This window comes from Echeneis naucrates, chromosome 21 (genome assembly GCF_900963305.1).
Source record: "Echeneis naucrates chromosome 21, fEcheNa1.1, whole genome shotgun sequence".
Lineage (NCBI taxonomy): Eukaryota > Metazoa > Chordata > Actinopteri > Carangiformes > Echeneidae > Echeneis > Echeneis naucrates.
Window position 1 is genome coordinate 516903 of NC_042531.1, and position 12804 is coordinate 529706.

Here is a 12804-nt window from a genome sequence, read left to right on the forward strand (position 1 = left end):
GAATCAGTCCTTGGCATCAGATGATCCTCTGAATATTGGTTGCTGCCCTTGGTCTGTTAATATTAATTGTTACTGTTGTCTTGTTGAGTAGAATGTAGAGTGTAGTAGCAAGGGCTGACCTCCTCTGTCTGCTTGTCCACAGTGCCCCCAGTCATGGAGGTGGATGTCAAGCTGATTGAAGGCATTATTGTGAAGGCTGGCACAACTATCAGGCTGCCGGCTATCATGAGAGGAATACCTGTTCCCACCGCCAAGTGGTCCATTGAAGGAGAGGAAATTACCAGTGAGGGCAATGTCAAGATTGACACCGATAACTTCTCAACTGTACTCACCATTAATGAGTGCACAAGGAACCACACAGGCACCTACCTGCTTACTGTGTCTAACCCTGCTGGATCCAAGACAGTGGCCTTGAACGTCACTGTCCTGGATGTTCCTGCTGCGCCCATTGGGCCTGCCAACATCTTGGAGGTCACTCCTGATTCCATGATGATTGAGTGGCGTCCTCCCAAGGATGACGGTGGGAGCCCCATCACCAATTACATTGTGGAGAAGAGAGAGTCCAACAAGGGAACCTGGGGAGGTGTGAGCTCTGGAAGCCTTGCCACCCAGCTCAGGATCGCACGTTTACAGAGGGGAGTGGAATATGTTGTTCGTATTCGTGCTGAGAACAAGATGGGTATTGGTGCTCCTTTGGAGAGCAAACCAACTGTGGCTGAACACACCTTCATGCCACCCAGCCCACCTGGTAAGCCACAGACATCAGATCTCTCGGAGGATGCTGTTACAGTCGGCTGGACCATGCCCCTAAGCGATGGTGGCAGTCAGATCACGGGCTACATTATTGAGCGCAGACACAAGGGAGGAAAGTGGATCCGTGTCAATAAGACACCCTGCAGGGACCTTAGATACAGAGTCCTGGGTCTGTTTGAAGGCAGTGAATACGAGTTCAGAGTGTTTGCTGAGAACATTGCTGGCTACAGTGGCCCCTCTCCCGTCTCTGATCCCTGCAAGCCCTGCAGACCCATCAGCGTCCCCGGTCCCCCTGTCAACCCCAGAGTCAAGGATTACAGCAAGGCCACTGCTGACCTGGTGTGGATCAAACCAAATAAAGATGGAGGTAGCCCTATCCTTGGCTATACTGTAGAAATGAAGAAAGCAGATACAGATAAATGGAAAAAAGTGAACCTGGATGATTTCATCAAGCAGTGCGCATACAGGGTGAAGGGTCTAGAGGAGGGTGTGACCTATAGATTCAGAGTCCGTGCCTCAAACATGATTGGAGATGGAGAGCCAAGAGAAGTCCCAGAGTCCATTACTGCTCAGGATATCCTTATCCCTCCAGAGATTGAGATGGATCTCACCTGCCGTGAGCGTGTTACTGTGCGAGCTGGACACAACATCAACATTGTTGGTTATATCAAGGCCCGCCCTGACCCAGATGTGCTCTGGTCAAAGGGGGAAACAGTTCTGGAGAACACAAAACGCATCAACATTGTTCAAAACTTGCCTGTGGCCCACCTGAAGATCAAGGAGGCCACAAGAGCTGACCATGGCACATACACCATCAAGGCTTCAAATGAGGGTGGCGAGGCTTCCTGCACCATCACTGTCAATGTGTTGGACAGACCCAGCCACTGCCAGAACCTACACATTACCTATGCAACTAAGGACTCGTGCATGGTCAACTGGGAGGCCCCTCTGGACAATGGTGGATCTGAGATCACAAACTACATTGTTGAGTGCCGTGAGCCCAGCATTAGCATGTGGTCAATGATTTCCTCCAACTGCACCAATCGTAAGATCAAGGCCAAGCTGATGGAGGGCCATGAGTACCTGTTCCGTGTCTGTGCTGAGAACAAAATGGGACCTGGACCCTGTGTAGAGACCAGGACCCCTCTGCTGGCAATTGACCCCATTGAAAAGCCTGGTGAGCCTGAGAACTTCAGAGCCACTGACATTGGCAAGAACCACGTCCATCTGAGATGGAGGAAGCCTGATTATGATGGTGGCAGCCCCAATCTCTCCTACAATTTGGAGTGCAAAGCCAAAGATGCAGAGGAATGGGAGAAACTCAACACTGGCATTCTCACTGACACTTTCTTCTTGGCTGACAAGTGCGTCGAGAATCAGACATACACCTTCAGGTAGGTTACTGCATTCAGCCAGTTTGTTTTAAAGGTCCCCCCTCGTGGATTGCAGTAGTCACTTACAGCTACAGTAATAATTTTTATCATTTCCTCTATAGGGTACAGACTGTCAATGAAGGAGGTGAAAGTGCTTGGGTGAACCTTAATGTACTGGTGAAGGAGGAGCTCCAGAAGCCTGTGATTGACCTGAAGCTGGCTGGAACTCTGACCGTCAAGGCCGGAGAGTCTGTCAGGATGGAGGCGGGCTTGAGAGGAAAGCCCCAGCCTGACGTTAAATGGACAAAAGACAAGGCCGTTGGAGACAACCCCAGAATCAGCTATGAGACTGGCCCAGACTACTCTAAGTTTCTCATGACCAAGTCACGGCGCACCGATACCGGAAAGTATGTCATCACTGCCACCAACGCAGCCGGCACCTTCACAGCATATGCCAATGTTAATGTCCTGGATGTCCCTGGGCCAGTGAGGAACCTCAGGATTACTGGCATTGGAGCTGACAAGTGCAGAGTGGTGTGGGATGGACCAGAGGATGATGGAGGTTGTGAGGTGGACAGCTACATCCTGGAGAAATGTGAGACCAGGAGGATGGTCTGGTCCACATACTCAGCCTCTGTGGTCACTCCATACTGCAATGTCACTCGTCTTGTGGAGGGCAACGAGTATATCTTCAGAGTGAGGGCAGAAAACAAAATGGGAACTGGCCCCCCTATGGAGAGCAAACCTGTCACTGTCAAGACTCAGTTCAACAAACCTGGACCCCCTGATGCCCCAGAGGTCACCAAGGTAAGTAAAATGCCCCCAGTTTATTTATTTCCCACCCTTGAATTTGACCAAGTGATTGAAACTGTTAATATTTTTGTGATTCAGGTGAGTAAAGATGAGATGACAGTAGTGTGGGCTCCTCCTGAGAACGATGGAGGAAAGTCCATCACTGGCTACATCCTGGAGAGGAAAGAGAAAAGGGCAGTACGCTGGGTGCCATGCACCAAGAGCCCCATCTCAGAGAGACGTTTGAAGGTCACCAGTCTGATTCCCAACCACGAGTACCAGTTCAGGGTGAAGGCTGAGAATGAGGTTGGTCTGGGAGAGCCCAGCAAACCTTGCAGGCCTGTTGCAGCCAAAGATCCCATTGGTGAGTTTGTGGTGCCATTTTGCATCTGTTTTGTCTTGGAGACTTGGTTGTTAAGGACATATGTTTCTCCCTTGTGTCTTCTTGTTTTTGAGCTTTACTTTATTGACTCTCCCTGCAGAGCCGCCTGGCCCCCCCGCATGCCTGAAAGTGGCTGACAGCACGAAGACCTCAATCACGTTATCTTGGTCTAAACCCGTGTATGACGGTGGTGCCCCCATTATTGGTTACAGCTTGGATATGAGACTCAAAAGTGAGGCCGACCCTGAGAAGCCTTCAGAAGGCTGGAAGAGAATTGATACTCGTGGCCCACTCGTGCTCACAGAGTTCACCATTGGCCAACTGGATGAGAAGCAGGAGTATGAGTTCAAGGTGTCTGCCCAAAATCAGGTGGGCTGGGGACGCCATGCTTACTTGAAGGAAGCCATTTCCCCCAAGGAGATCCTGGGTAAGATCTAACTAGACCAACTGCAGCTGCATTTTATTGTATTAAATAACAACATAATTTCAACACCAATATGTTCTCATTGCTGCAGAGGCACCAGAGATTGAGCTGGATGCCAGTCTGAGAAAAGGCCTGGCTGTCAGGGCTGGCTGTCCAATCAGGCTTTTTGCTGTCATCAGAGGAAGACCTTCCCCCAAGGTTACCTGGAAGCGCATGGGCGTGGATAATGTGGTCCGCCGAGGCCATGTTGACCAGGTTGACACCATGTCCTTCCTGGTTATCCCTGAAAGCACCAGGGAGGATTCCGGGAAATACTCACTGACTCTGTCTAACTCGGCTGGAGAGAAAGCCGTATTTGTCCGTGTCAAAGTGCTTGGTGAGAAACAGGAAAATTAAATTCTTTAGTTTTTGGGTATTCTGGTTATCAAAGCAGTTAAAATTATTTCCATTTACAGACACTCCTGGTCCTGTCGGAGGTCTAGAGGCAACTGACATCACCAAGACGACAGCTCAACTGTCCTGGTTGCCGCCAGAAAATGATGGTGGCAGCCCCATCCTCAACTACATTGTGGAGAAACGGGAGGTGGACAGGAAGACCTGGACAAAGTGCACAGAGGAGGTGAAAAAGACCAGTTTCAAGGTGACCAACATGACACCTGGCATTGAGTACTACTTCAGAGTCATGGCCTGCAACAAGTATGGCATTGGAGTTCCTCAGGACTCACCCAAGTCCTACCTGGCTGTGGATCCCATCAGTGAGTATCATGCAAATGGTGTTAAAAATGTGTAGTTGGTTCAGCTGATGAGCCGCTGCCTTTTTTTGTTTGCCTTTATGTTTACACTTGCTGTGTGTCACAACCAGGTGAGCCTGACCCTCCAAAGAAGATGGATGTGCTGGAGATCACCAAGAACAGTGCCACCCTTGGTTGGTTGAAGCCACTCAGAGATGGAGGAGCCAAAATCAATGGTTATGTGGTTGACTACCAGGAAGAGGGTGCACCTGAAAACAAGTGGACACCTTACTCTGTAGTCAAAGACCTGACCATAGTGGTAGTTGGTCTTAAGGAGGGGAAAAAGTACAAGTTCAGAGTGGCTGCCAGGAACTCTGTGGGAGTCAGTCTGGCCCGAGAGGCAGAGGGGGTGTTTGAGGTCAAGGAGCAGCTCAGTGAGTAAACACACCCCAACTCAACACTGATAAAAATTTATATCTAAATAAATGTGTGGGTTTATCTGATTAAACATGCTTTGGTGATTGTTTTTTCAGTGGCGCCTAAGATCATCATGCCTGACATTGTGACAGTTAGAGCTGGGTCCAAGATGGTGATTGAGGCTATTGTAGCAGGAAAACCCCCTCCTTTCTGTAAGTGGAAGCAAGGTAATGAGGACGTGCTGACATCTGACAGGCTTTCTGTTGTGAAGACGCTTACAACCTGCACACTCATCATCAAGAATGTGACAAGAAAGGACAGCGGCTACTACAGCCTGTCAGCTGAGAACAGCACTGCCAAGATCAACCAGATTCTAAAAGTTATCGTCATGGGTCAGTTTGAACAACAGACTAATGAATCTGCTGCTTCTGCAGTGAAAAGATACAGATAATCATTAGAATATGAATAATGTATAATATATGATCGTTTGTGTCTCTGCAGACATCCCTGGACCTCCTGAAGCTCCTCTAGAGATCACTGAGCTTGACATTGATGCCTGCACGCTGCTGTGGAACTCCCCTCAGGAGGACGGCGGCAGCAACATCACCAACTACATTGTGGAGAAATGTGATGTCAGCCAAGGAGACTGGGTACCTCTGTCCACATCCTGCACTAAAACCAGCTTCAGGGTGACCAAACTTGTACCTGGCAAAGAGTACGGCTTCCGAGTCCGTGCTGAGAACAGGTTCGGCATCTCTGAGCCCATCTATTCTGAGAAGATGATTGCTAAATATCCATTTGGTGAGTTTGACAAAAACCTCGTCACTGATATGCATCAATATAGCTATGACACTAACTATTGTTGGTCTCTATAGAGCCTCCCAGCGAGCCCAGAAACCTGCAGATCAACAAGATCAACAAGGACTTTGTCATTCTATCATGGGAGCGTCCCAGCAGTGATGGCGGCAGCCCCATCACAGGATACTGTATTGAAAAGAAGGAGAGGAACAGCCTTCTGTGGGTGAGGGCCAATGAAACCACAGTCAAAGCCACCCAGTACACCTGCACCAACCTGATTGAGGGTCTGGAGTACACATTCAGGGTGTCAGCACTCAATATAGCGGGACAGGGAAAACCTTGCAAACAGACAGACTTCATCACTGCCAGAACTGCTGTCGGTACGTACATTTTGCTCAGCTATTATTTCACAATAATCATGTTTTTTAACAGTTTCAGTTTCGGCTTACTTGTTCTTCACTGAATTCATGGAAATTTCATTTTGTCCACTTGAGGAGAAATTAGTACATAAGACCAAACTGTTTCACATCTTCCCCCTTCCTGTCAGTTCTTGTTCACACAGTCCACTTACCTTTGTTTCTTTCTATCCAGACCCACCAGGCAAACCTGAACCCATGGATGTGACCAAGAACTCTGTGTCATTGGTCTGGAGCCGTCCCAAGCATGACGGTGGCAGTAAGCTGATTGGCTACTATGTGGAGTACACAAAACTTCCGGAGAACAAGTGGACTCGCTGTAATGCCAACTGCATGAACATCCAGACTGAGAACTATGTGGTGACTGGCCTTGAGGAAGGCCAGCAGTATCAGTTTAGAGTCATTGCAAAAACGGCCATCAACATCAGCCTACCATCTGAGTTGTCTGATCCCATCCCTGTCATAGCAGAAAATGGTACAACTCCACACAGCACATAAAAGCTATGACTACAAAATAAAGTATTGATTGAAAATTAACAATGTTTTTTCCTTTTCTATTACTCCTGGAAAGTTGCTCCTCGTGTGGAACTGGGCATCAACATGAAGAACCTGATAGTGGTGAAAGCTGGAGAGAATGTCTTCCTGGATGCTGAGGTGTTTGGCAAGCCGCTGCCTAAGGTGAGCTGGAAGAGAGACGGAGCTCCCCTGGCCCTCACAGAGGGAATGAAAATGAGCCAGAAGAAACATCTCCACCTGCTGGAGCTCTACTCAGTCACCAGGAAGGAGTCTGGAGATTACACCATCACTGCTGAGAATGTCAATGGTACTAAGTATGCCACCATCAAAGTCAAGGTCCTTGGTAAGTAACACATTCTATAGTTTTACTGTAGTACTTTATGTTTAGATATAGAAAATAACCTCCCTCTATTCCACCTTTAGACAAACCAGGCCCTCCAGCATCTGTGAAAATTTCCAAGGTCTTTGCTGACCGTGTCAAACTACGATGGGCACCCCCGCTTGCAGATGGTGGCTCTGAAATCACAAACTACATAATTGAAAAGCGTGAAACCAGCAGGGCCAACTGGGCACTGGTCACCTCAAACATTCACGGACACATGACTGACTGCTCAGTGGAGAAGCTGATAGAAGGACATGAGTACCAATTCAGAGTCAGTGCTGAAAACCAGTATGGTGTGGGAGACCCCATCATGACTGATGCCGTCATGGTCAAGAACCCGTATGGTAAGTTCAAAACACTTCATCTGCAGCTGAGTTGTGGAAGGAACCAACAACAGAAAAAAGAGAAAAAATGTCCTGTGATCCTGCTGGCTAATTAGAATAATTACATTAACATATTAAAATGTTAAGTTGGCCATGCTAGAAATAAACCTGCTGATATTTTTTTGAATAATTATAAACATCATTATTTAGGGACTTTATATAAAATTGTTAGTTCTGATTTCAGTCTATTCTTACTTATCATGTTGATGAATATCTGATTGATGTCCCAGCATATTTTACCTGAAGATGAAGATGAACTCAAACACTGATGGGATTTTTGTCTTCATCTCCTTCAGATGTTCCCGGTCCATGCGACCCACCAGTCATCACTAACATCACCAAAGACTCAATGACAGTCAGCTGGAAGGCTCCAGCTAATGATGGCAAAGCTGCCATCCTGGGCTATATGGTAGAGAAACGTGAGGCCACTGAACTGACCTGGGCCAAAGTCAACCGCCGTCCAGTCATCGACAGGACTATCAAGGCCACTCAGCTTACAGAGGGCTCTGAGTACGAGTTCAGAGTCATTGCCTTAAACAAGGCCGGTCTGGGAAAACCCAGCGATCCATCCAATGCTGCACTGGCTGTTGATCCTGTCTGTGAGTCAATACTAACTAACTAACGAATACTTTGAGAAAATGTAGCCAGTTCACACAACTAAAATCATAACTGGGTAATAAATGTGGCATTGTAATTGTTCAGATCCTCCTGGCCCACCTGCCTTCCCCAAGGTGGTGGACTCGACCAAGAGCTCCATCAGCCTGAGCTGGACCAAGCCTGCATACGATGGAGGCTGTGAGATCATTGGTTATCTGGTAGAGTGTAAGAGAGTGGAAGCCGAGGATTGGAATAAGTGCAATGTCCCGAAGAAGCTCCAGGCCACCAAATTCCTGGTGACAGGTCTGATGAACAATACAGAATACCAGTTCAGAGTCCTTGCTGTCAACAAGATCGGCTACAGCGAGCCCAGTGATGTCCCTGGAAACCACATGCCAAAGGACATCCTTAGTATGTTCCTCCACTTTGGAGAAAAAAAAAAAATCTCAAATCATGAAGTAACTTGTAACACTGAAAATCATTTCCTGTTGTGCTGCAGCCATAAAATATCTCACAAAGTCACGACTTAGTGTGGAATTGTCCTGAAGTGATCTATGTCTTCTGCAGTTGCTCCTGAGGCTGAGCTGGATGCTGAACTGAGAAAGGCTTTGGTTCTTCGAGCTGGTGTCACCATGAGAGTTTATGTCCCACTAAGAGGACGCCCGGCACCGAAGGTGACATGGACAAAGGTGAATGCCAACCTGAAGGAGAGGCAGGGTCTGATGATCACAACAACAGAATGGGACACCTTCCTGATGATGGAGAGCGTTAACAAATACGATGCTGGCAAATATGTCCTTACTCTGGAGAACAGCAGCGGCTCCAAGAGCTACACTATCATTGTCAAGGTCCTTGGTAAGAATGTCAGACATAAAGAAGAAAATGAAAAGATGACTGGGCGTTTTGATTTGTTGTAAAAGGGAAGACCAGCTTAAAAATCTAGTTAAGTTTGGTTGAAATATTTTACTCCCCAGAAGAAGGAAAATAAGTTTCAAACCAATGTTGTGCCTCTATGACCTCATTTTAGGTCCCTTTAGTTTACTTAACAAAAGCTCTGAGCAGAGATGCCGCTTCTCCTCTTCCTCAGACACTCCTGGACCACCTGTGGACCTGATTGTAAAGGAAACCTCCAGAAGCCATGCCTGCATCACCTGGGATGCCCCGCTGATCGATGGTGGCAGCCCAGTCAAAAGCTACATTGTTGAGAAACGTCTGGCAGAGAGGAAGGCCTGGACCTGTGTATCAGCTGAGTGCCCAAAGACTTCCTTCAGGATCACCAACCTGGAGGGTGGACAGGCCTACTGCTTCAGAGTGTTGGCGGAAAACGCTTATGGAATCGGAGAGGGCTGCGAGACGCCTGGCAGCGTGAGGGCCTCAGGTAGCTACAGGCCTCCCTCCTTTTTCATTACTTTATATTATCTGCAGTACAAAAGACAATGGAGGACTATTTAATGCAGTCCTTATAAGGAGCTATTTTACAGAGCTCACATTGATTATAGCAGTACTCTCACATTCAAATATTACTGGAAAAAATGGACTGTCAGTTTAAACGTTAAACGTTAAGTTTTAATGTTAGCCAATAAATGGGAAGCAGATGAAGGAACTTCAGTCTTCCAGTCTCATCCTCAATAAGCACATCTAGTTCGACTGAGACTAGTCCAGCTCTCCTTCCTTTTCAGAGCAACCTGGTCCAGTGGCAGACTTCAGGGCTCAGAAGACCACAAAGAACTCGATCACTCTGGGTTGGAAGAAACCCATCAGTGACGGTGGAAGTCACATTACTGCTTACATCCTAGAGCAGAGCGAAGGAGAGGAGAAGTGGAAACAGATCGTGAAGGGCAAGAACATGTCACACACCATCAGCGAGCTGACTGAAGGCAAAGAATACATGTTCAGAGTCAAGGCTCTCAATGAGTCCGGAGAGGGACCGCCCACCGAGCTGGCTGTTTTCGCCAGGGACCAGTTTGGTAAGAAATTAGTCCACCATGCCACATGTTTTCAGTTGTAATGTTGATTTTTTTTCTAGAAGGTAAAACTATTTTTTGAAAATTAAATTCCCTCGGGTTTCAGTGCTACCTGACTGTAACTTAAGCAGTCTGCAAGATGGCTGCTATGTGGTCAAGGAGGGCAGCACCACACGTATCAACATCCCCGTCATTGGGATACCTTACCCTATGGCCACCTGGAAGAAGGGTGATATGGCACTTGGAGACACTGGTCGGATGTGTGTGGAAGCGTCTCAGGGCATCACCACCCTGTTGATCAGAGACTGCCAGAGAGGAGATGCCGACACCTACACCGTCACTGTCAGGAACAGCGCCGGCTCCAAGGACTGCAAGCTCCAGCTGAAGGTGGTCGGCAAGCCAGGCATCTGCACAGGCCCCATTAAGTTTGACGAAATCACAGCAGACAGTCTCACCCTGGAGTGGGGTCCACCCAAAGACGATGGTGGCGCAGAGGTGTCAAACTACATTGTGGAGAAGAGGAGGACAACAGACAATAAATGGACCACAGTGGCTTCCGCTATCCAGAAGACCAACATGCGGGTGATCAGACTCCACGATGGAGTAGAGTACATCTTTAGAGTGTTCGCTGAGAACAAGTATGGAATTGGAGAGTATCTGAGGTCTGATGCTGTCATTTCTCAGCATCCATTCAGTGAGTACAGTGGAACAGTAGAGATGTGATTGGAAATTGATGATAATTTCAGGATGCTCAAAAGCTTTTTTCCTTATTCCTTCCCCTAACTTCTTCCAGATGTGCCTGGGGCGCCTGCTCCTCCAGAAATCATGAGCATGCGCCATGAGTCAGCCATCTTGACTTGGGCTGATCCAAAGGACACTGGTGGCTCCCCAATTACTGGTAAGATTGTGATGAGTTCAGTTTGCTATTGAGTATGAGCAAATACAACAATTATATAATGACCAACTGACCTTTTGTAACCTTCAGGATATCATGTGGAGTTTAAGGAAAGGAACAGTCTGATGTGGAAGCGAGCCAGTAAGACTCCTCTGAGAGTGAAGGAGTGTAGAGTTACTGGCCTAATAGAGGGACTAGAGTATGAGTTCAGGGCGATGGCGATGAACATGGCCGGCCTCGGAAAGGCAAGCAAGGTCACTGAAGCTTTGGTTGCTTTGGATCCGATTGGTGAGTTTGAGATCCCAGGTTTCATCCCTCCTGTTTATCACAATACTATAATAATATCAACTTGTGTCATCCACATGTTTTAATATATCTATGTTGTGTTCTCTTAGATCCTCCTGGAAAGCCTGAAGTGATTAATGTCACCAGGAGCACGGTCACTCTGATGTGGACTGCTCCTAAATATGATGGCGGCTACAAGCTAACAGGCTACATGGTAGAGAAGCTCGAGGCTGGTGGCAAGACTTGGATGAAGGCCAATCATGTCAACATCCAGGGCTGTGCCTTTACTGTGACTGATCTGACAGAGGGATCCCAGTATCAATTCAGGATCAGGGCCAAGAATTCAGCTGGCGCCATCAGCATTCCTTCAGAATCTACTGACCTTCTGACCTGCAAGGATGAATATGGTAAGCTGAACAGGCGTTAAGTTATTAGCAGTGACTGCAGGTCCATGAAAGGTTTCTTATTTTAGTTTTGAAAATAGTCATGTTATCATGAGATTTGATTTGATATCTACTGTCAGAACATAATTAGAACACAACTTTCTTTCATTCTCTCTGCAGAGCCACCAACCATCACCATTGACCCAGACATGAAAGACGGTGTGTCAGTCAGGGCAGGAGATACCATTGTGGTCTCAGCCTCAAAGATTGTGGGAAAACCTCCACCCACTGCAGTTTGGTCGAAGGGAGGCCGTGAGTTCAAGAGTTCTGACATTGTCACCATCACCAGCACCCCCACATCCTCTACTTTGTCCATCAAGTATGCAAGCCGGAAGAACACAGGTGAATACACCATAACTGCCAGCAATCCCTTCGGCATTAAGGAAGAGCATGTGAAGGTGAAGGTCTTGGACGTACCTGGACCTCCAGGCCCCATTGAAGCCAGTAACATTTCAGCGGAGAAGTGCACTCTGACCTGGCTTCCACCAGAGGAGGATGGAGGGTGCTCCATCAAGTCCTACATCTTGGAGAAGAGAGAGACCAGCCGCTTGCAGTGGACCAAACTAGCTGAGAATGTCATGGACTGCAGATATGTAGCTCACAAGCTAATCAAGGGCAATGAGTACATCTTCAGAGTTTCTGCCGTAAACCAGTATGGCACTGGAGATTCAAACCAGTCTGGTCCGGTCAAAATGGTTGACAGTTTTTGTAAGTTTCTTGATCTATATATGATTATGATTTGCATAAAATAAACATGTCAATATTCACTCAGATGAAAGCAATAATATTGTAAATATCCAGATCAATATAAAACTGACCAAACTGTTCATGCTTCTATTTTCCCAGGCCCACCAGGCCCGCCATCAACCCCAGATATTGATAATGTCAGTAGAAATGCTGTCACCATTTCATGGAAGAGACCAGCACAGGATGGTGGAAGTGACATCAGAGGATACTGTGTAGAGAGGAAAGAGAGGAGAGGAATGAGATGGGTAAGAGCCTCTAAGAGGACAGTCCCTGACCTGCGCTTCAAGGTACAAGGCCTGAGTGAGGGAGTAGAGTATGAGTTTAGAGTCACTGCAGAGAACAAGGCTGGATTTGGGGAGCCAAGTGAGCCATCACGGCCTGTGATGACCAAGGATATTGTGTGTAAGTAACAGTGAACTTCTCACTTAAACTGAACTCCATTGTCAAACAGAAATGCTGAATTACGCATTCAGGAAAGTAAAAACAATACAGGCACCATTGTATAA

The 12804-nt window shown here is 47.3% G+C and overlaps 1 protein-coding gene across 1 annotated transcript in view; it reads left to right on the top strand.

Moving 5' to 3' along the window:
* Positions 1–12804, top strand: part of ttn.2 (titin, tandem duplicate 2) — a 169942-nt gene that overhangs the window by 112772 nt on the left and 44366 nt on the right. The window contains 24 exon segments of the mRNA XM_029529910.1: positions 143–2147; positions 2249–2933; positions 3018–3282; positions 3401–3727; positions 3816–4100; positions 4180–4479; positions 4587–4889; positions 4989–5264; positions 5374–5673; positions 5748–6050; positions 6262–6561; positions 6658–6945; positions 7026–7328; positions 7664–7966; positions 8070–8375; positions 8532–8819; positions 9052–9342; positions 9644–9931; positions 10035–10622; positions 10722–10826; positions 10914–11111; positions 11219–11515; positions 11672–12259; positions 12398–12700. Coding sequence (XP_029385770.1) covers positions 143–2147; positions 2249–2933; positions 3018–3282; positions 3401–3727; positions 3816–4100; positions 4180–4479; positions 4587–4889; positions 4989–5264; positions 5374–5673; positions 5748–6050; positions 6262–6561; positions 6658–6945; positions 7026–7328; positions 7664–7966; positions 8070–8375; positions 8532–8819; positions 9052–9342; positions 9644–9931; positions 10035–10622; positions 10722–10826; positions 10914–11111; positions 11219–11515; positions 11672–12259; positions 12398–12700 — 9495 coding nt within the window.